General features: G+C 52.9%; 1 protein-coding gene across 2 annotated transcripts in view; it reads right to left on the bottom strand.

Annotated features, from left to right (window-relative positions):
- Positions 1-2,490: 2,490 nt before the first annotated feature.
- Positions 2,491-22,340, bottom strand: part of RERE (arginine-glutamic acid dipeptide repeats) — a 171,427-nt gene continuing 151,577 nt past the window's right edge. For both annotated transcript variants that reach the window (XM_066563795.1, XM_066563796.1), the window contains 11 exons: positions 18,163-18,325; positions 16,031-16,123; positions 15,089-15,288; positions 13,846-14,007; positions 12,084-12,197; positions 10,077-11,446; positions 9,631-9,853; positions 8,494-9,217; positions 6,466-6,612; positions 6,107-6,287; positions 2,491-5,326 (listed from right to left, as the gene is read on the bottom strand). In XM_066563795.1, the coding sequence (XP_066419892.1) occupies positions 5,293-5,326; positions 6,107-6,287; positions 6,466-6,612; positions 8,494-9,217; positions 9,631-9,853; positions 10,077-11,446; positions 12,084-12,197; positions 13,846-14,007; positions 15,089-15,288; positions 16,031-16,123; positions 18,163-18,325 (3,411 nt within the window). In that variant the 3' untranslated portion in view covers positions 2,491-5,292. The remainder of the gene's footprint in view (positions 5,327-6,106; positions 6,288-6,465; positions 6,613-8,493; positions 9,218-9,630; positions 9,854-10,076; positions 11,447-12,083; positions 12,198-13,845; positions 14,008-15,088; positions 15,289-16,030; positions 16,124-18,162; positions 18,326-22,340) is intronic.

The following is a 22,340-nucleotide window of genomic DNA, read 5'->3' as shown; positions in this document are numbered from 1 at the left end:
AAAATCTCTTTGTGTCAGGGACCTTGTGCTGAGCTCCTTCACTGCACCCAACCCAGCCTGAGGCTGTCCCAGGCTCTGGGGGAGCACCAGGAGTTGTCTCCTATTTCCCTGTGCCCCCTATTGCGGCACCTTCCTTGTGTCCCCCTCAAAACCCCAAACTGTGGCTCCTCCCAGCCAGACCCGCAGGTTCCTCCTCCTCCTTTATCTCTGCTCCATCTGGCACACCTGCTCAAAAACAAACACGGTCCCAGCAGCCCAGAATACATTTCAAATGAACGTATAAAAAAGCTTTTATTGACACCAATAAATTGATTGGGGCCATTCCTTTGGAGCCGCTTGCTACAGAAAAAGCCTCTCAAAGGCAGCCCGAGGCAGGGCAGCAGCATTTACATTTAGATGAAGGCATTTCTGTCACAACACCTCCCAGCACTTTCTGGCCCCGAAACTCTCCAGAAGAAATCAGCGAAGCCAAGGAGCCTGGCTTTAAATAACATAGAGGGGAAAGGGAGAATTTGTTTCTGCAATGCTCTGCATGTTGTAGTCTGGAATCACAATCTGCAGCAAAGGAATGTGAAAGCAGAGTGGTGACACCACAGAGTGCTCCTCTACCCCTGAGGGTGCCCTGGCACTGCCTCAAACCCTGCTGCTGACCCCATTTCATCCAAAACCCTGCTGCTGATGTCCCTTTCATCCAAAACACTGCTGCTGATGCCCATTTCACTTAAAACACTGCTGCTGATACCCATTGCATTTCAGACCCCGCTGCTGATGCCCATTTAACCCAAAACACTGCTGCTGATGCCCATTGCATTTCAGACCCCGCTGCTGATGCCCATTTAACCCAAAACACTGCTGCTGATGCCCATTGCATTTCAGACCCCGCTGCTGATGCCCATTGCATTTCAAACCCTGCTGCTGATGCCCATTTCATTATTTGCCAGTCCATAAAGAGCATGAAGCTGTGAAGGAGTGAACTGGAGAGAAGGATAAAAGCGACAGCTGGATGACACTAAAACAACTCAGAGGAAGGAAACCCCCCCAGGGGTATTTTATGTGTTTTATCCAATCCCACCTGTGCTGTTGGAGCCTCACAGGAGCTCTGCCAAGGTGCAGGTGACAAAGGCACACAGCTGATGGTTCCAGCTCTCACCCTGCCACAGCACAACCCCATTAACACAGAACCACAATTTAACACCTGCACCTGTTCAATTTATATGCAGGGGTAAAAGTCCTCCCCAGCCCTGTCCCCGTGGAATTCATCATTTTACACCTGGAAGCTCAGGACCTGTTCAGCAGGACAGGGCAGCCTGAGCCCCCTCAAGTTCTGCACGGAGCACAAGGAATTAAAAAAAGAAATGTCAAAATAAATGGCAGAGGCTCGGGAAAAGCACTTTCAGAAGCTATTCCCAGCAGACAAGAGCTGACCTTCCCCTCATAAAATGCCAGGGGTATAAAGAGAGCGGCCTCTGATGCCCTTTGCCATGGAGCCCTCTCCAGCTCACAGCTCACAGCTCTGTGTGCTCAGAGCCACCATCACCCTGCCCTGGGGCCCAGATTCCAGAGGGTTCTGATATCCCCGATAAACCCCAGAGCAGGGAGGAACCTCCCCACCTCCCTCCCTCCCTCCCAACACTGCTCTGCAAAGCTCCCTGTGCCAGCCCAGGGCTCCCCTGGCATCTGCAGGTGCTGATCCTCACCTGTCACACCGCAGCCCCTGGGGGAACCAGGAATTCATGGAACTGAAGGCAGATTTCAGCTTTTCAGGGAGGGAACACGGAGTGACTGTGCTGATCCTCACCTGTCACACCGCAGCCCCTGGGGGAACCACAATTCATGGAATTCAAGGCAGATTTCAGCTTTTCAGGGAGGGAACACGGAGTGACTGTGCTGATCCTCACCTGTCACACCGCAGCCCCTGGGGGAACCACAATTCATGGAATTCAAGGCAGATTTCAGCTTTTCAGGGAGGGAACACGGAGTGACTGTGCTGATCCTCACCTGTCACACCGCAGCCCCTGGGGGAACCAGGAATTCATGGAATTCAAGGCAGATTTCAGCTTTTCAGGGAGTTACTGTGCACCTCCCTCTCTGCCATTTCCCCTGTGGAGGGCAGCTCTGACCAGCTCAGGCTCAGCTGTGCTCGACACTGGCACAAATGAGGAAAAATCTGTCTCCAGTTTCTTCTCCCAGGAAAAGCAATTCCCAAAAATGCAGCTGCTGGGGTATCCCCAGGGTATTGCACTGGAAACTGAGCAGCAGAGCAGCAATGGGACTCGAGGATGCAGAAGTGGAACCGGACATGATGCTGGTGTTTGTGTACTGTGCATTAAAACCAAAATTATCTCAAAGAGGGAATAAACAAAGCCAAAAAGGGACAGGTTTGAAGCAAAGTGGCCAGGGCAGCACCCACATCACCCCAGGTGAGAGCAGCTCCTCTCCCACCAACAACAATCACGAGACACATTTCACTTGCAGGCAAAACCTGGCTGCTGTAGTGTAGCTTGGTTTTATTTATGTCCACAAATATTTCAAAAAAATTACAAAATACTCAAATGGAGAGAACACAGAAGTCACGATTTCTGGGTTTCTACTCTGTTTACACTGTGTTATCCCATGGCAAACTACTCATATATACATTAAGCTTCAAGATATATATAAATGTAGCAGTCAGAATGTACACTCTGCTCAACGGTGCAGTGAAACAAGCTCAACCATGACGACATAGAACAAGAGAGACGGTTCAAAAACACTAAAGCAAAATCTTAAAATAAACTTTTGGAACAGAGGAAAAATAAAGAGAGATTTCTTGAAAGGAAATCAAAAGGTCTGGGTTGTTTTTTTTAACAGGGCATCGAACACCGAGATGGCTTCAGAAGCCACTGCAGGTAAAGTTGTAGTTAATCACTGGCTAAAACTGAGCAATTTCAGTGCTTAATTGTGAATCACGTGAACAAAAAAGCTCCCATAAAATTATTAGAATGCTCTTCTGGGAGAAAAAAAAATAAAATCAATGAACAGCTTTAGAACAGACAGCAACTTCAGCTGAGAAATAAGGAACACAGAGAGGACCACTGGAGGGAATTAGCTTTTCCTGAAGAACTATGGCTAAAAAACAGCAGGAGAAGGGACAGAAGAAATGGCTGAAGTGGCCAAACTCTCCCAAACTCCCCAGTTCCACACAGTAAAACAAAAGGAGGGGAGAAACTGAACTGAACTGTGCCTGATGAGACCTTTAAAGCACTAAAACCAAAAGTGAGGCACTCTCTGCTGAGCAGGCCCATCCTCGTGGCTGCTCAGCCCTGAGCAGAAATAATCCCAGCTCCTCGAGGAGCCCTTTTCACCCCAGCACTGCCCAGCGCCAGGCCAAGGACTCCCCTCCCTCCCTCCGCTCTGGCCTGAGCTGGTGAACACAGCCCATCCCTCCCAACACTGCAGCCAGAGCCAACACAGCAGCACTGATCACCCCCTCAGCACTGGGGCACAGCAAAGAGGGAATTCCAGCAGGAAAATCCCCGGCTCTCCCCTCCACCCTTGCCTTAGAGGGCCGGAGCATCGTTCCTGCGGGCTGAGCAGCAGAGGTGGACGAGCACTGGGCCTGCAGCTGAGTAACTACAACTTCACCAGAGGGGCTCAGGACAGTCCTAGGACACAACCATCACACTGGACAGGCTACACAGCAGAGAGCACTCGTGAGTGGAGAGAGAGGATGGGGGCAGTTGTGCACCAGCAGAAAAAAACGAGCAGCAGGTTCAGATGTCCATTGGTCGCATCACCCTCTGCTCCAGCAAGAAAAACTGGGGAAAAAAACTTCAAAAATCTGCCTGACAAGGAGAGGTGTCTCCTTTAATGCTCACCGTGTGCTCCTCTCCTCTCCCCAGCCTGGTGGGAAGCACCAAGAGGAGCTGCCCTGCAGGACTGTGGGGCTGGGGGCAGTGCCACTGTCCCAGAGCACTCGGCTCCTCAGGGACACTGCACCGGGGGCACTTAAGCAGTTTCTGCTTATATAAAACCCAAACCCAAACAGTCAAAGAGAAAAACAGACTGGTCTTTGCAACACAACCTAATGAAAACCAAGCTGCCAAGTCCACTTCCCTTAGGAACTCGTGCAGCAGGAGGCAGGAGAAGCACGTCCTGCCCAGGTATGCACTGCATACACCACCGTGGCTGCACTGGTCTGAGCCATGGACGGCTCCAAAAAGAGATTTTTACAACAGATTCTTTCTCTGAACCTTCTGCCTAAAGTCAAACCCAATGGAGCTAGGTTAAGTTTCAAACCTCAGAGGAAAATGAAGTGAAAATGAACCGTTGAAGGTGGCACCAAAAGGGCCAGCGGGGTCCAAGGGACATCTGAGCTGCTGAGAAACCCAACTCAACGAAACCAGCTGCAGAACAGAGAGATGGAACACCAACAAAAACCCCCAAACAACCAAACCAACCAAAAAACCAAGAACAGAAACAGTCATTTGCAACATTATCCCTGCAAATCCCTTTAATGCTTATTGTTGATATCAAACCAAATGTCAAGCTTTTACCCATTTGAAATTATTGATACCCATCATTCCCTTTAATTAAAGGGATAATTATATATATATATTTTATTAAAAAATCAACTCTGTATTCTGTCAATACCAGGTAGGAATTCACAATTTGTGATGTTACTGAAAATCAAGATAAACGTTTCTGGAGTTTGTTTTGTTTTGTTTCTCCCCTCTACCCAAAAAAAGTTATTTACAGACTTAAAAAGCCATGCTGCAGAACTGAGCTCTCTTTTAAAATTATGAAGATTTCCTACAATGTATTAAAATAAAAGTAGATTTTTTTATTATTATAGCACTTGGATTCAGAGCTTGTTACGTCACCTACTTGCAATCCTTGTTTTTTTTTTTAGTTACCTATAGATGCATTGAGTGTCCCTTCACGCACAGTGACTTGTGTTGTGAACCTGATTCTAGCACCTACTGAAAACAAACTAGTAAGAAAAGAAAAGAAAAAAAAAAAAAAAACAAGATTGCAGGAAGTTCTCTGAATGTTCCACACAGTCCTGTATTTCCAAGAGGCTTCTGAATACGTTTTCATGCAGGGAGACCCACACCAGTCTTGAGAAATCTTCTCTACAAATGAACACTATGCTGATAAGTCTCTACTTGTTGGGTGGTTGCTTCTGTTTTAAATATATAAAGAAATCTTTATAAGATATTCTTTTCCTTTTGTAGCTCTTCTTGTATGTAAAAATGTTCCACTCCTTCCCAAGGACTGGGGTTTCCATAGCCAGCGTTACAAATAAATAATTTATTACAACTGTTTGTCGCCTTCTTTTTTCAGTCGACTGCAAGAGAAAGAAAACTCATTTTAGCACAACACAGAGGTGTGAGACACAGGAGACTGCTCTGCCCCCCTGTCACCCCTGCAGGGAGCAGAGGCTGCAGATTTTGAGCTCTGAGCACTGTCACGTATTTTATGAAAAATCCTTTTGTTAGAATCTTTTCTCCTGAGAAGCTTCAGCTTCTCCATGTTTTGCTGCTTTGGAATGTGATTTGGAGAATTGTTTACCCAGCATGTGAAATTGTTTTGACTTGATGACCAATGACAGCCACCAGTGTTGAGGCTGTGAGCAGACACAAGATTTTATTATCATTCCTTCCCTTCCTTGCTAGCCTTCTGATGAAATCCTTTTCTCCTATTCTTTTAGTAAAGTTTTAATAGATCATTTTTTTAAAATATATCACAAAATAATAAATCAGCCTTCTGAAACATGGAGTCAAGATTCTCATCTCTTCCCTTGCTGGGGTTGCCTGCAAATTCCACAGAGCAGCACCCTGGGCAGTGCCTTGGCACAGGGAACCCCACAGGTGGGCACGGTCACCAGTGCCAGCTGCGCAGGTGGGACATCTCTGGGGATGCTGCAGTAGGACACACGCTCAACTACTCTCATGCTGTGCCAGAAATCTGGATTTCACTTCCCACCTGCCCCAAGCAGGCCTGAGCACAGCTCAGACACCAGGGCTCAGCACACAGCAAGAGAGGAGAAAACTCCCAGGCAAGACGAAGGAATGTGGAGAAATCCCATGGGATGCCCAGGTGCCCAAAGCCCTCCTTGCAGGCTCACCTGTAATAATCTTCCTGACTGGGTAGGTGCCCGCCGTGCATGTGGGGGTGGCCGTGCAGCCACTGCTGCTCCATCGCCAGCCTCTGCAGCTCTGCCGACTGCGCGTGCATGGCCTGCAGCTGGTGGGCTGCTGACATGGGAGGGGGGATGGCCCCAGGCAGGTCCCGAGGGTAGGGGGTACCTAGGGGGACAGGCACCGCTTTCACACGCTGCTTTGCTTCTTGTTCGCCCCAAAGAGCCACCACAAGCACCCAAAGTCGCAGCCTGACTCCCCCCACTGGGAAATGTTGAACCCCACGATAAAAGAGAACACTGCAGATCAAAGCCCAGCCCTGCAAAGGACCAAAAATGGCTCTCACCAAAGACTGGATGCCGGAGCATTTCATGCTCGTGAGGTGGCTGCCCTAGCAATGGGTTGGGGATGGTCCCAGGTGGGTAGGGAAAACGTGCCAGGTGGGGTCCAGCTGCTAAAGGATCCACCAGGGGATGGACAGGTCCTGCTGAGCCTGAGAGAGAAGGAGAGAAAGCGTTTCCACAGGGGAAAGGAACACAGAGGCAGAACCATCCCCTCAGCTGGTGCACAGCACAAGTGTGGGGTCATTCTACCCTCTGTTCATCCCCACTCTGAGGAGACACGGGGGCTGTAAAGCCTTGAGCACCACTGGAGCCACCTGGGGCAAGAACCAAGAGCCCCTCACTGTGCTTGAACCTGGCAGAGCACAAAGGCCAATTTGGCTCCAACACACACACAGAGCCTTGGCTTGGCTGTGTCTGCAGCAGCCTCTCTCTGCACTGGGAGGGACAATGCACAAGCCGTGGTTTTGTCCAGAACAAGCACCTGGGGAGCACCCAGACTCACCTGCACAGAGGTGCTCAGTGACTGCCTCACCTGGCAGCAGAATCCTTGCACACACACGGCCTGGGGCAGATTTCCTATGCTGCCAGGGGCTTTGCAAACAGGCTGCACCTGAGCCCATCTGGGATTTCTGCAGTGAGCCTCAGCAGCTTCAGGAATGCTGGTACCCAGCACTGCCATCTCCTACCTGCAGCCCCCCAGCCCTCAGGAGCCTCACACCACCCTGCAGCTTTCCTTGTTGTACAACCTGGCTTCTGCAGCAGCACTCACATTCCCTCTAACTCCAACAGTGGGCATCCCAGCACATTTAATGGACATTTAATGCTCCAGGGCAAAGAATTCTATATTTGCTTGCACAAACACTGCACTGGCAGCCAGACACCAGAACCTGCATTTTACTCTGACTTTCCCCTCCCCTCACTTGGCAGCTGCAGCACCTGGTGCCTGGCCTGCCATGTCCTCTCCAGTCTGTCACCAGAAAATGTGAAAATTCCTGCTGAGTGCCTCATCTCCAGGGCTCCAGACCCCTGGAGTAGTAACCACGTATCTTGCTACAGAAATGGGCAAGGCACAGATCCATTTCTGAGACTATTAATTATTCCAACTGCAAGGTGCTGCTCTAGGACAGCAGTACATAAAAAAACCAACCCACAACAAACCAGCAAACCTTTCACAGTGAGAGTCTGAAGGAAGATCACTGTGGTGTTACCATCACCCTACAAAAAGTAACTGCATTTTAGTTACCACAACCTTCCACGGCACAGGACCACAGCACAGACATGACGACGGGGATTTTGGTGTTTGAGCTCCAGGGTCAGACTGGGCTTGTTCTGAGCTGTTCCCTGGGGAAGTGCCCAGCTCCTGGTGCTCTGGGATTTTGCTATTTGAGTTCCAGGGTCACACTGGGCTCGTTCTGAGCTGCTCAGAGTTCCAGGGTCAGACTGGGCCCATTCTGAGCTGTTCCCCAGGGCAGTGCCCAGCTCCTGGGGCTCAGGGATTTTCCTATTTGAGTTCCAGGGTCAGACTGGGCCCATTCTGAGCTGCTCCCCAGGGAAGTACCCAGTTCCTGGGGCTCAGGGATTTTGCTATTTGAGCTCCAGGGTCACACTGGGCTCGTTCTGAGCCGCTCCCCAGGGCAGTGCCCAGCTCCTGAGGCTCAGGGATTTTGCTATTTGAGCTCCAGGGTCACACTGGGCTCGTTCTGAGCTGCTCAGAGTTCCAGGGTCAGACTGGGCTCATTCTGAGCTGCTCCCCAGGGAAGTACCCAGCTCCTGGGGCTCAGGGATTTTGCTATTTGAGTTCCAGGCTCAGACTGGGCTCATTCTGAGCCACTCCCCAGGGCAGTGCCCAGCTCCTGGGGCTCAGGGATTTTGCTATTTGAGTTCCAGGCTCAGACTGGGCTCATTCTGAGCCACTCCCCAGGGCAGTGCCCAGCTCCTGGGGCTCAGGGATTTTGCTATTTGAGCTCCAGGGTCACACTGGGCTCGTTCTGAGCTGTTCCCCAGGGCAGTGCCCAGCTGCCAGGGCTCACCTTGGTGTAGGGGGTCCTGCTGGTGTAGGTGTAGATGCGAGTGTATGTGCGAGTGCTGGTGGTGGTGGGGGGTGACGTTGAACATCTGCAGCCGCGCCAGGGGGTCGTTGGTGAGCGAGGCCATGCGCTCGGCGTGGATGCGCTCGGCCGCCAGCCTGTCCGGGTAGCTCATCTCCGGCCGCAGCTGCGGCCCCGCCAGCGCCAGTCTCTCCCTCTCCAGCGGGTTCAGCCCCGGGTGGAAGGAGGCGAAGGGGTGCGGCCCCGCCGCGGGCGGGATGGTCAGCGCCCCGTGCCTGGCGAAGTGCTCCATGGGGTTGGTGGCCGGGTGCAGCGCGTCCAGCTCCGGGGGCTTCACCTCGAAGCCGGGCTTCATCCTCTCGCGCAGCTCCCGCTCGCGGATCTCGCGCTCGCGGATCTCGCGCTCGCGCAGCTCCCGCTCGCGGATGCCGGGGTCCACGTTGTACAGGCCGGGCATGTGGTAGGCCAGCAGCGGGTCCGTGGGGTTCAGGGGCACGAAGAAGGGGTGGTTGCGGTTGGTCGGGGACATGACGTGGGGCCGCGCGTACTCGCTGAGCGTCCGCAGCGCCGGCGTGTCCGGCCCGATGTACGGGGGCACGGCCGCGATGGTGGTCGGCGGCGGCTCGAAGGAAGGCCTCATGTGGGCCGGCCCGCTGAGCTGCGACTCGCCCAGACGGCCCTCGTGGGAGGAGCTGGACACCTTCTGCTGCACACAGCGGGGAAACAGCCTCAGGTCAGCACAGCTGCCGTGGAGCACTCAGCCACAAACACAAACACACACCTCCCCTCCACCGCCAGCCCCTCTTCCAGGAGAGAGCACTCGTGTGCCTGCACGGGACACAGGGCATTCACTGTGTTTGCACAGTGCTCTCCTGCTGCAAGGCCAATGCCAACAATTGGCCTCGTTCTGCCCAGCTGCTCTGGCTTCCCACAGAACCAGAAGACAGTCCCAGGCAGGTGCTCAGAGCAGGCTGGATTTCGGTCCATACACACAGCTCCATGCTCAGAGACCCCTGACAGGGTTAAAGTGCTCCTGGGGATCTGCACCCTGCAGCCATCACCCAGGTCAGACCCAGCCATCAATTCCCTCACCCAGCTCTGAGCCAGAGCTGCACCTACCGCAGCTCTTTCCGCTTCTCTCTCACGCTCCCGCTCCCGCTCTCTTTCCTTCTCTTTTTCTTTTTCTCTTTCCCTCTCTTCCCTGGCTTTCTGCTCCGCTTCCCTTTTGGCCTTTTCGATGGCCTCTTCTCTCTTCTTGGCCAGTTTGGATCCTGCCAGAGGCATGAAGTACAGGTCTGCCCTGGAGCATGAATTGTAGCCACGGTCCAGGTGTTTATAGAACCTGAAAGGAACACAAGAGAGAAGAGCTCAGCCCTGGGAAAGGTGCAAGAGCATGCGACTTGAGAGCTGTATGTCCAAACTAAAAAATATCATTCTACACTTAGACCAAACGCTACCAGCTTGCCAGAAAGCCAGGAGAAAATTACCTGTACCGTACTGGTTTTATACACACAGAGAGTGGAGGGTAAAGCAGGGAAAGCAGAGCACTGATGAAAGCCCCATACCTGGCTGACTGGCTGGCGTGGCTGGGGATGTCCACCACCGTGGGCTCTGGGGATGGGCTCCGGGGAGGAGGTGGAGGGCTCTCCGGCTCCTCAGCCTCATCGGGGACCTCCTCCTTGATCTGGATGGGTGGCAGCGTGCAGGCTGTCACCACGGGCACTGTCCCACTAGAAGCTGCTGACGTGGAGATGGGGGTCTGCAGAGGGATGCCAGGCACGGTGGGCGGCGTGGAGGTGGAGGGGCATGACGGAGGCGTGATGGAAGGGGGGCCCCCGGGCACAAAGGGGTGCTGAGAGAAGGGGGGCTGTGAGGAAACCTGGTGGAGTCCGGAGGGGGGGTGGCTGGCAGGAGGGGGAAGGCTCTGGCTCTGGGTCAGGACGGGAGGCTGGGCCTGAGAGGACTGCAGAGGTTGGCTCTGAGGCATCAGCTGCAGGGGAGGAGGGTGCGCCGACGGAGGGTGGTGAGTGGACAGCGAGCTCAGCGGCTTCAGGGCGGGCGGCGGGGGCAAGTTGGAGTTCATGGAGAACGGAGACGGCCCCGAGAGATGGGGAGGGTGCTTGTGGGCCGGGGCAGTGGGCAGCTGTGGGATGGGGGTGGTGGGGGGAGGTTTGATGTGAGGCATGGCCATGGGGGCGGGCGGCAGAGGCTGCTCACGGGGAGGCTGCGCCGGCTGCAGCGAGGCCGTGCCGGGCAGCACGGGCTGCGCCGCCTGCAGCCCCGAGTGCGAGTGGGACGGGGCCTGTGTCTGGAGGGGCACCTGAGACTGAGCGGGCTGGGCGGGCAGGGAGAAGGGCTGGGCAGGCCCGGGGCCGTGGGGCAGCAGCGGCTGCGCCTGCAGGCCGTGCGGGGCAGGCTGGGGCTGGCCGTGCAGCGGGGGCTGCGCCGGGGCAGGCGCGGGCTGGCTCTGGGACGCGCTCAGGGGCTGCAGGGGAGGGTGGGGTGACGGGATCCTCTGCGGGTGCAGCGCGGGGGCCTGCTGGATGTGCGAGTGGGGAGCAGGGGGAGCAGAGGGCTGGGGCTGGCCCGAGGGCTGGGCCGCGGGCGGTGACGGCTGCGCGGGCGCCGGGGCGGCGCTGGACGTGGGCGGCGGCGCCGGCAGCGGGGCTGGCACCGGCGGCGTGGGAGCTGCTGCAGCCTGGGCAGAGCCGCCCGGGGCCTGCAGCGCCTGGGGCTGCGCCTGCAGCACTTGCTGCTGAGCAGAGGAGTCCGAGTCGCTCTCGTTGTCCTGGGGGCTGGGGATGCTGGGGGACGTGCTGCGGTTGTCCTGGTCGATGTCCTTGGGGTCGCTGCTCCCCTCGTCGTTGACGCTGCGGCTGTCGGAGCTCTCGCCCTCGCCCTCTCCCTCCGAGGGGGAGTTGGGCCTGCTGATCTCCTGTGGGGAGAGGCAGCAGCGACCACTGAGCCCGGGACACACACACCGGGACGCTCCAGGGGTGCCACAGGACGGGGTCTGTCACACTGTGCAGACACAGGCGCCCTTTGAACCTCACAGGGCCCAAACCAGCACAGGAACACAAACGCCCAAGGGAAGTGCAAAGACAGCAGAACCAGGACCCTCCCACAGTGCCCAGGGGCAATAGGAACAAACTGAAATTCAGGAGGGGTCCTGCTAAACATAGCAAAACACTCCTTCACTATGAGTGACCAGCAATGGAAAAGATTTGTCACAACTCCAGTGGTGGTCTTCTAACTTGTCAGAAAAGACAAACCCCCAAATTTAAATTTACAAAAAATGGAGGAAAGGAGTGGAGAACAATCCAGGGCAGTCCTATATGTCTGATTTCAATATTAAAACAAAGAAAAAACCCAACTTCTGGACTTACCCCATATCACTCCACTGTTTCCAGCAGGAGGAACACATTATAACATTGGTCGCTTTCCAGCCACAGATTAAGTTACAATTTGCTGTGGCTTAAATTGATTTAATGTTTTTGGTTTGTTACCAGATTGGCACTCCTCCCCATCTCAAAGCATTCTCCTAAGAGGAAGTACTCCTCTGTGGGACTCACTTGAGTTTTGGATTTTTTGGCATTGGACCTGTCAGGTTCTTCCGTGTCAGATGCTGCCTTTTCCCGCTGCCTCTTGGAGTTCTTGAGAGGAGAAGATACCTCTTCCTTTATCTTCTGCCACAAAGGAAACAGAGCACAACACTTACCAGTGCTGTAAATGCAAAAGTAAGTGTAGGCCAGTGCCACCCTATTAACACAAATCAGGGAGCAGCAGAACTCAGGAGTTGGCACAGTCAGTATTTAAGAGCACTCCAATGCACATCAAACTAGCAGGAAAAAGGCAAAGTGCACAAAGCATTCCTCATATGAAGGGATATTTTAAAGAGAGCTGGGCAGGACCAAGTCCATCAGGAACTCACAGCAGACCCAGGTCAGCCTTCCAACACAGACCAACACCAGTTTTTAACTGGTGCAAGACAGAGCCAGAATTTCTGCAGGAAACAGGATAAACCTCCTTCTGCTACATGAAAAGTCTTGCTCTACTCTTGATATTTTGAGAGGAATATTTTTAGAACCCCTCAAATACAGGGCCAACAGTGAATAGCTATTCTGAGATTACTACCTTCTCCCATGGCCTGGAAAAGCTCTGTGCATCACATAATTACCTAACTTTAAATTCTGCCAAGTTTTCAGTTTTATAATGTGAAAACTTACTCCATGTTCATTTTGACTTTTTTTAATCTGTGTAATATTTATTTTTAACTTGCTACTTCTCAATTCACACTGCTTAATGGTAAAGCCTTCAGCTTCATGTGGCTTTGTTTCTTTAGAACTCTCTTGGAAAGGCTCTCAATTCATTTGAACAGACTCAACTGTCAGCTTGCTCTGAACAATCAAGCAAATACACCTCCAGAAAACAGTAGCAGAAGCAGACTCAATTACTGAATGTTCATACTCCTTTGTAAACAAAGATTAAGTACTGCTTACAAAAAATCCCCAAAACTGTCTACTAGTCTTAAATTCAGCATTTCTGATCTGCATTACTCCCCTGAGCTTAATGCTTGCATTTGCATCTGAAGTGGAGGGATTACTTTACTGTGAGAGCAGCGAGGGGATGTGGGGCTACTGGAGAGGTTGGATCACTCCCATCCCTCCCTGGTCAGCTCCAGGCTGCCCCACACTCTGCCTTATCCACACTCACAGGGGTTTTGGGTCATGGAGAGATTCCTCAGCCTCCTGTACCTGCCTGAGGGGGCTCAGGTGTGCAGCCCTGGCTGGGAGAGCCCAGGGGAAGGAGTTACCTGCCTGAGGGAGCCCAGGGGAAGGGTTACCTGCCCGAGAGACCTCAGGTGTGCAGCCCAGGGGAAGGGTTACCTGCCTGAGAGGCCAGGGGAAGGGATACCTGTCCAGGAGAGCCCAGGGGAAGGGTTACCTGCCTGAGAGGCCTCAGGTGTGCAGCCCAGGGGAAGGGTTACCTGTGTGAGAGCCCAGGGGAAGGGTTACCTGCCCAAGAGACCTCAGGTGTGAGAGCCCAGGGGAAGGGTTACCTGCCTGAGAGACCTCAGGTGTGCAGCCCAGGGGAAGGGTTACCTGTGTGAGAGCCCAGGGGAAGGGTTACCTGTGTGAGAGCCCAGGGAAGGGTTACCTGTGTGAGAGCCCAGGGGAAGGGTTACCTGCCTGAGAGGCCTCATGTGTGCAGCCCAGGGGAAGGGTTACCTGTGTGAGAGCCCAGGGGAAGGGTTACCTGCCCGAGGCAGCCCAGCTGTGGGGTTACCTGCCCAAGAGGCCCCTCCTGTTTGGGAGAGCGCAGGTGTGGGGTTACCTTGGTGGATTTCTTGACGGACTCAGCCTTGCTGTCGTTGCTGGAGGTGCTGGCGGCGCTGGGCGAGTTGCGGCCGCTGGAGCGCACGTCCTCGGCGATGGGCGAGGCGCGGCCATCGGGGCTGGCTGCCTGCTTCTTCCTGCCACTGCGTAGCGTCGACATCTGGGGACAAGAGCCCGGTCAGCTCAGCACTGAGAGGCTGCTCAGGGTGCTCTGCCCCGGCAGGGCCACGGGGAGCACAGCCCTGGCAGCAAAACCTGCAGCGTTCCTGCGCTTCGTCCTTCAAAGCCCAGCCGGACTCCAGTGTAAAAGGAGGCGAATCCTTAATCTGTCTACTCACAAGCATTAAGTGCTGATTATTTAATCAGCAGTGTCTGTTAGAAATGGCATTTAGGAAGATGTTCTGTTCCCATACACAGCACACACACGAGGGTGCCTGAGGCAGGAGAGAACCCCCATGTTGCATGAAAAATGCTCCATCTGCTGGCAGTCAAGGCCAAGGTCCAAACCCCCAGTTCCAACGTGCTTCTCCTATGCTTTAGAAAGCACAAAGCTCTATCTGACTATCTACTCTATCAGCAAGGGAGCAGGAGAGTACATTTCAATAATTAATGCTGCTTCCCTGCCAGTTTAGCAGTTTTTTGGAGGACTGGCTATGAAAGCCAACACTCCCCACGAGTGGAGCCTCACAAGGTATTTAGAGCCAATGGTCACATCATCCTCTTCAGAAAGAGAGGGGAGGGCAAGAAAAGAAATCTATCTGCTGCTTTCCCTCAGCTAAACCCAACTCCAAGATAAATCACCCAGAGCTGCTCCCAGGAAGGCTCCTGGTGCCCCACCTGAGTCACAACTCAGAGCACACCAACCACAGAGGCAAACAGAGCTCCCTGGAGGGAAGAGGCTTTAACTCCAGTAACATGAGGACACCACATGAACACCATCTAACTTTTTTTAACTCCTCCCAGGGGCACACCTCTGACAGGATGCAGCTGGAAGGAGGACATGTACTAGCACAGGATCTGCAGTGCACTGTCAATGCCCCCTTATGGCGACAGCCCGCTGCCAGTCATGACAGAGAAATAACACAGCTTGCAGGGACATTCCATCCCCCTTTTCCAGAGACAGCTCAGCCTCAGCAAAGCTCCCCCTGGCACACACAGGCAGCAGGAGCAGCACAGCCCATGGCAAATCAGTTCAGGGCTCTGGCTCCTTTTACCCCTGCAGTGAAGAGGGTGAAACGCACCGAGCCTCGACTGCGCCGTGTCCTCATGCTATGCTTCCCACTGAGGCCATCATCTTCCTCCTTCACAGGCTTGAACATAAAGGGCGGGGGGTCCACGGGCTTCTCGATGGGCGGCAGCTCCCCGTACTTCTTGAAGTGGATGCGGCAGTCCGTGCACAGCAGGATGTTCTCCCGGCCCCCGTGGTGCCAGTCCTTGGAGGCTTGGGGCAGGGAAAGCAACAGCTCAGCACCTCACAGAGCACCCAGCCCAGCACAAACACAGGCAATTGCTAAAAAAGTACAGCTACAAAAGTACAGCTGCTTCTCTATGGGTAACAGAGCTGGATACGTTTCTGGAAAGGTTTGTCCTGTCCCAGCGCACATCCTCAATATTCAATTTTCACAAACTATGGCTGCTTGCTTAAGAAACTACAGCTTTGAGGCACAGAAAGAAACCTTATCTGCTCTACCTGGGAGTTAACAAGCAGCTGTTGTTCTTCAAAGCTGTGGTTTCTGCAAGAGAAGTGAGCTCTGAACCTCTGATTTCCTTCCCCATTCTGGGGCTTCCACTTTCAGCTGCAAACGCCCCAGCATCGAGCAACCTTTGGGAGCAGCCACAGGTCTGCTGATGCACAGGAGATTTGGTGCAGCACCAGGAAGTTTTGTGTGTGACAGCCACAGCCCAACACTGACTCATTATGTCACAAATTGATTACTTAGATTATGGATTATGCAGATTTATTCCTGTCTGAATGTCTACCTCAGGCTTCTCCTTTGTCACCGCAGTATTAATTTGCAATGGCAAAGCCTGATTAACTCTGTTAGGAACGCTGCATATTTCAGCTGATTGACCCCCAGGCTGCTGAGAACAGCTGTACCAGCTCAGGAGCTGCTCCTGCTGGCTGAAGGCAGCCCCAGCAGCAGCAGAGGGGAGCCCCAGCAGGGGCTGGCACTGGCACATACTGGTGGTGAAGCAGTGGCGGCAGGCGTAGCCCTTCAGCTCCTGCTCGCTGTCCTCGCTGTCAAAGTCATCTTCACTGGCCGAGCTCAGGTCCACTGAGGGTGGGAGAGAGAGGAAAATGGAAAATAAACACTCAGCAGGATTTTCTGTTTCCTCCTACTTGGCTAAAATAAGCATGAAGTGGAATAGATCGTGACTCCCCACGCCCACCCTGCCTTGCATGGCCATTATTTCTGATTATTTCTGATTTTTCACACTGAGCAAAGCCAGATCTCATCATGCTGCAGGTTAAAGAGGATCCCAGGAATGTGCCAAGGGATACAACTCCTGGAACCTCTGATTCAGCACGTGCTACATTTCCAGGTAAGTTGTCATTCAAATACCATCCATGGGGAGTTCAAGAGGCTGTGTTCCAAACCCCCAATTTTCAAGAAAAAAGGCATTTATCGCTAGAATCTGGTCAAATTTGAAATAAAATATTCTATATTTAAAACCTACAAGATTCCATGAAGAGGTCCTGTAGTGGCTTTTTGGGTTTTTATTTTGTTACCCAGCAGTAGAGGTGTTTGTGGGTGGAGGAATCAATGCTTACATACCATGGATCTGTTTGAAAAACATGTTCAGATCCTTTTGGATGAGAGGCACTAAAGAATAACTAACACCAGCTTTCCTGTCCTTAATGCAGGACTCAAAGTTTTAACCTATGGCAAACTCAAATTGCAAAAATGTCATGTTCTGAAGAAGAGGAGAATGTGCAAAGGGTCCCTTTCCTTTGTGGCAAATAAGCTGATTACACATCTATGAGCTCAAAAGCAGCATCTAAACCACTTAAAATATGCAGACATCACAAAAGCTGTATCTTACCTTCTAAACACCTCAGGAGTAAATATTTCCCTTTTGAGAGCACTGCATTTTTCTAGTCCCACCACTATAAATTCACAACATAACATGGCTATAATTTGGCACAAGCAGGAAGCCCTCAGGCTTCTTCTGTTCTAATCTTTAATTAGAAGAGAAGTCCTTGATACAGGAACAGTGTTTTTCTAAAGGCTCCAAGAGGATGTTTTGTACATGCAGGTTACAGTGTATGGATTAAACCTTACAGATTCTCCAGGACTTGCCATCAGCATTTGTCAGCAACTCATTACCCTTCAAATTAACACAGGGTTACATTTAATAGCTACCACTGCCCTGATTCCTACATTAATACTTGCAGGTGCTCAGACCCTGACTGCAGAGCTGACCCCAGGCTAGCACTCGCTCTCTTTTGCCAGATGAATTCAGATTCTCACGCTGCAGTCAGATCTGTAGGGATGGGTCCTCCCAGCCACAAGCTCTCCCATGCCGAGTATCTGGGATTGAGCTGTGCAGTCCAGATCCTCACTCCTTGTGCACACAGACGTTGTAAATTCCAGTAAATGCCACCAGTTCAGCAGGGAAAAGCTCCCAGCCCTTTCCTGCTCCCTCCTCACTCCTGCCCAGGATAGAATTCTGTGTCCAGCCTGCTCACCACATCCTCCACCTGCCCACGTTCATTTTTACATCTGCCAATCTGCCTTCCACAGCCCCTTTTCTCTCTGTGGGTTTAGAAAGCTTTAAACCTCCGAGGGTAACAAACCCTTCCCAAAGGGACAAAGGTTTCTGTCCCTGCAGGGACCCTGTGCAAGGCAGCAGGCACTGCTCTGGGGATTGCTTTGGGTTGGACACTTCTGTTCCAGGCCAGGCCACTGCTCCTCCAAGCCTGCCCGAGACAGTGCTGGCTGCAGCACAGCCTGAGCTCCACAGAGGGTAGAGGTCACCCAGAAGGATGGAAGGGGCTTCCTTCCAAAGGCAGGGAGCACTTCCCTCCTTCTGTGCTCTCCAATCCCCACTACTGTAACAAGCCTGGAGAAAATACAACACAGCGCCAAGAAAAAGAGCAGGGAAACCCAACCCCAGGGCAGCATTTCCATCCTCACAGGATGCTTTCATGTTTGAGGCCTGGCTGATCAAAGGCACCTTCCAGCAGCAAGGTGCAGGAGGAGCAGGGAGGGCGGCTGCCCCGGCTCCATTTCCCCGCTGTCCCCTGGGATTTGTGGCACCGTTCCCCGGCTGCTCCCTGCCCAGAGCAGTGCCCAGCGGGGGCTGCACTCACAGAACTCGCTGGAGGGGGGCCTGGAGGGGGTGTTGACGGGCGTGGAGGCCGTGCGGGTTTTGATCCTGCGGAACACGGCCTGGCGCCGGTGCCGCCGGTGCGCGCGCGAGCTCGCGGCCTCGGGGGTCTTCTTCCAGTAGTAATAGAAGGTGATCAGCTCCCCCTGCAAGCACAAACACACGGGGTCAGGGGACCTGCACACCTGGCTGCCAGCTCCCTGCCTCCCCGGGCTCGCAGGGATTTCTCCAGGAGAACCACGAGGGATTTCAGCCACAAAAAAAGAACTGTTCGGGTAATAGGTACAAAAAACCCTCATTGCTTTTTGCCTGCTTTTGCAGAGGAGGAAAATGAGTAAATAAATGCTTTTTCACTCCACCCCTAGGAAAGGAAAGAGGCTGGGAAGCACCAGGAGCCAGCCTGCACCTGGATGCCTCAGAAGAGGGTGCCCTTGTGTCACTGTCAGCATCCCCTGGCACCCCAAACCTGACAACAGCCACCCCAAACCCAACAGCCACCCCAAACCAGACAATCACCCCAAACCTGACAACAGCCACCCCAAACCTGACAACAGCCACCCCAAACCCAACAGCCACCCCAAACCAGACAATCACCCCAAACCCGACAACAGCCACCCCAAACCCAACAGCCACCCCAAACCCAACAGCCACCCCAAACCCGACAACGGCCACCCCAAACCTGACAACAGCCACCCCAAACCCAACAGCCACCCCAAACCAGACAATCACCCCAAACCTGACAACAGCCACCCCAAACCCAACAACAGCCACCCCAAACCTGACAATCACCCCAAACCTGACAACAGCCACCCCAAACCTGACAACAGCCACCCCAAACCCAACAGCCACTCCAAACCCAACGGCCACCCCAAACCTGACAACAGCCACCCCAAACCTGACAACAGCCACCCCAAACCGGACAACAGCCACCCCAAACCCGACAATCACCCCAAACATGACAACAGCCACCCCAAACCAAACAGCCACCCCAAACCTGACAACAGCCACCCCAAACCTGCTGTCCACAGACAGAACAAGGCTCAGCCCAAACACACTCTGCCATTTTGTCAGCCATTGTTCGACATTCTGTGCAAGGAGCTCAAAGTTTGAGTACAAACATGCTCAACAAGTCTGTAACCGTAACACAACCCCACCACACTAAATCGTGTTTTAATTTGAATATATATACCCACATCTAAATTAATTAAGCAGTTAAAAGAGCACACCTAGAGAAATGAGTGATAATTTCACAGCATAATGAATCTGGCTTACATTCAGGAAGTGCAGCAGCTGCCATTCAAACCTGGGTTTGCAAGGCTGAACCAAAGAACAGCATGTGGTTTTAATCTCTTTTCTCTTACTTTGAAACCCCATCATTTCCTGGCGACTTGTCTGCCTCTAAGGTAAAAGGTGTTGTTGCTTTCAAGTTGCAAGAGAAAAACGGAGAAGTTCTAACCAGCCCCTTGAAAAAATCAACATCAGAACAAACATACCTGAACTGCCCACAAAAAGGGTTTCTTTGAACCGTGTTTTATGTGATCAAATAACCTCAGCCCGCTGCCTCCGTGGGGAAATCCTGCAGCCCCTGCTCCGGGCAGAGCAGGAGTTAACTCCAATAACGACCCTGCCTGAATGCAAACCCTCCCCAGGGCCCCAAACGAGCAATTACAGCCACAACCAATACCTGCACCACTGAAACACTCCCAAGACAAAGGGAGGATGTTGTTCTAGACATTAACTGCTGACATTTAAGACACTTAAGAATTTTACCAGTGCCTAATTTAAAAATAGAAACCCCAGAAGAAAGAACACGACCACATTCTGGCAACAGGCAGAAGAGATCATTTTTAATCTGTGCTGCCACAGACTGGGATGATGCTGCTGATCCTCACCATGGAACTATGTCTGTGTATCATATATTAAAATAACCAAAATTCAGAGTGATGGCTGGGGAGGAGGAACAAGTGGGAAAAACGTTACCTACAATTCTTGATTCTGAAGGACTAAAGCCCTACTAAAAATATTAAAAATGTGTTTCCTGCAGAGGATCTGAAGCTGCCTGGTGTTGAGCTCCTGGCAAACCGGGCAGAACAGCAGCTCTGAGGCCAGCACCCTGCTCTGCCCCTGCACGTGTTTGCTTTAGAAATGCCATTTCCCTGAGCCCATTAAGTGGCTCAAAGTCCAGCCAGGCCAGCTGTTTGTCCACTCGGGCTGTGCCTGTGCCAGGAGCCAGGCTGGGCTCTGCAGGGAGGCTTTTGCAATGCTCTGCACAGCCTCAAAGTCTCCTGCAAATGAAACCAGTCGTTTTTTACCTATAAATTCATTTGTATCAAATCTGAGGTGTCAGCACCAAGGAGCAAGTCAGTAAATCCCATGTCTTTATGTCAGTGAATTAATGTGTCCTCTGACACATGGCAACAGCAGAGTGGGAGCCAATCTGTTGTCCTCCCATCATAAAATAGGGAATGGGAACCTATTAGAGCTCCGTTTACACATTGCAAAGCCATCAGGTCCCGAGGGAAGTGTAACAACTTATACATGCAGATCATAAACCAAAGTTTAAAAAAGAAACTGTGGATATTTATAGAAAATGCCAGCCTCATGACCATAATGCTTTTTCCCCCCGAGACTGGCTCAGAAGTGCAGTCACAACTGCACAGGGATAAAGATGAAGTCAAAGTCTATTTATTCAACAACCAGTTTTACCCCAGCTACAATGCACAGATGAAAGGACTAAAGAATGCTCTGTACCTGCAGGTCCTGCTCACACTGCACAATGCAGCACTCAGCAAAGGGCTCAGGGAGCAAGGGAGCGGTCAGAGGGGGAGCACACACAGAATGCAGGGTTACACAGGTACCCACTGAAAGAACTCCCTGCAGGATCCCCGGGGCCACCTGGCTGCCCAGGACACCACTGTGTGCCCATGGATTGACTGCTGAGGGTCCAGCCTGGCAGCATCACCCCCATCCTGCTGCCACTGTGTGCCCAGGGCTGCATCAGCCTGGCAGCATCACCTCCATCCTGCTGCCACTGTGTGCCCAGGGATGAACTGCTGGGGCTCAGCCTGGAGCATCACCCCCATCCTGCTGCCACTGTGTGCCCATGGATTGACTGCTGAGGGTCCAGCCTGGAGCATCACCCCCATCCTGCTGCCCAGGACACCACTGTGTGCCCAGGGATTGACTGCTGAGGGTCCAGCCTGGAGCATCACCCCCATCCTGCTGCCCAGGACACCACTGTGTGCCCATGGATTGACTGCTGAGGGTCCAGCCTGGCAGCATCACCCCCATCCTGCTGCCCAGGACACCACTGTGTGCCCATGGATTGACTGCTGAGGGTCCAGCCTGGCAGCATCACCCCCATCCTGCTGCCCAGGACACCACTGTGTGCCCATGGATTGACTGCTGAGGGTCCAGCCTGGCAGCATCACCCCCATCCTGCTGCCTGCATGGGTGGCACAGGCTGGAGCACAAAGGGCTGAGTCAGGCAAGCTCTGGTTCCCCAAACAGGGAGCAAAAACAGCTTCCAGCCTCACTGCAAGAAGTCAAATGAGCTTTAATCAAACATGCACAGTGCGTGCTGCTGAAAGCCAGGGCACATAAATTCAGGAACAAAAGCTGCTGCAGAAATCAATAGCCTCCTGAAACATTAACACAGGCCAGCATTGATCAAAGGCCCTGGGACAAAAGGCTGCCTTGCAAATTAGCTGCTGGTTTTGCTTGCAAGCAAACACAGAGCCATGAACGCTCTGACATGAATGGCCTGTAATGATCATTTTGTTCCCAGTGATCTCACCTCAGCTCACCACAAGGGCTCCAAGTCAGCACATCCCACATCCCTGAGCTGTGCCAGCCTGGGAGCGCTGGGCAGCTGCTCCAAAGATCTTTTTGTGGCTCCCAGGCCACGAGCAGGGCCAGCCTGTCGTGCCAGCCTGCAAACACAGTGTCCTTGTCCTGTGGGTGCTCTGGGCAGGCTGGCCATGGCTGCAGCACAGCAAAGGCACAGCAGAGCAATGGCCTGGCTGGCCACGGCTGCAGCACAGCAGAACCAAGGCAGAGCATCTTGAGCCACCCCTCTGTCACCCCCAGACTGGCCCAGCTCAGGGGCAGTGACACCCCTCTAACGAGCTGTAATTCATTCCTTAATTAGGAGGGTGAAAC

The sequence above is a fragment of the Molothrus aeneus genome, chromosome 21, assembly GCF_037042795.1.
Source record: "Molothrus aeneus isolate 106 chromosome 21, BPBGC_Maene_1.0, whole genome shotgun sequence".
Lineage (NCBI taxonomy): Eukaryota > Metazoa > Chordata > Aves > Passeriformes > Icteridae > Molothrus > Molothrus aeneus.
This window is presented reverse-complemented; position numbering and strand designations above follow the sequence as displayed.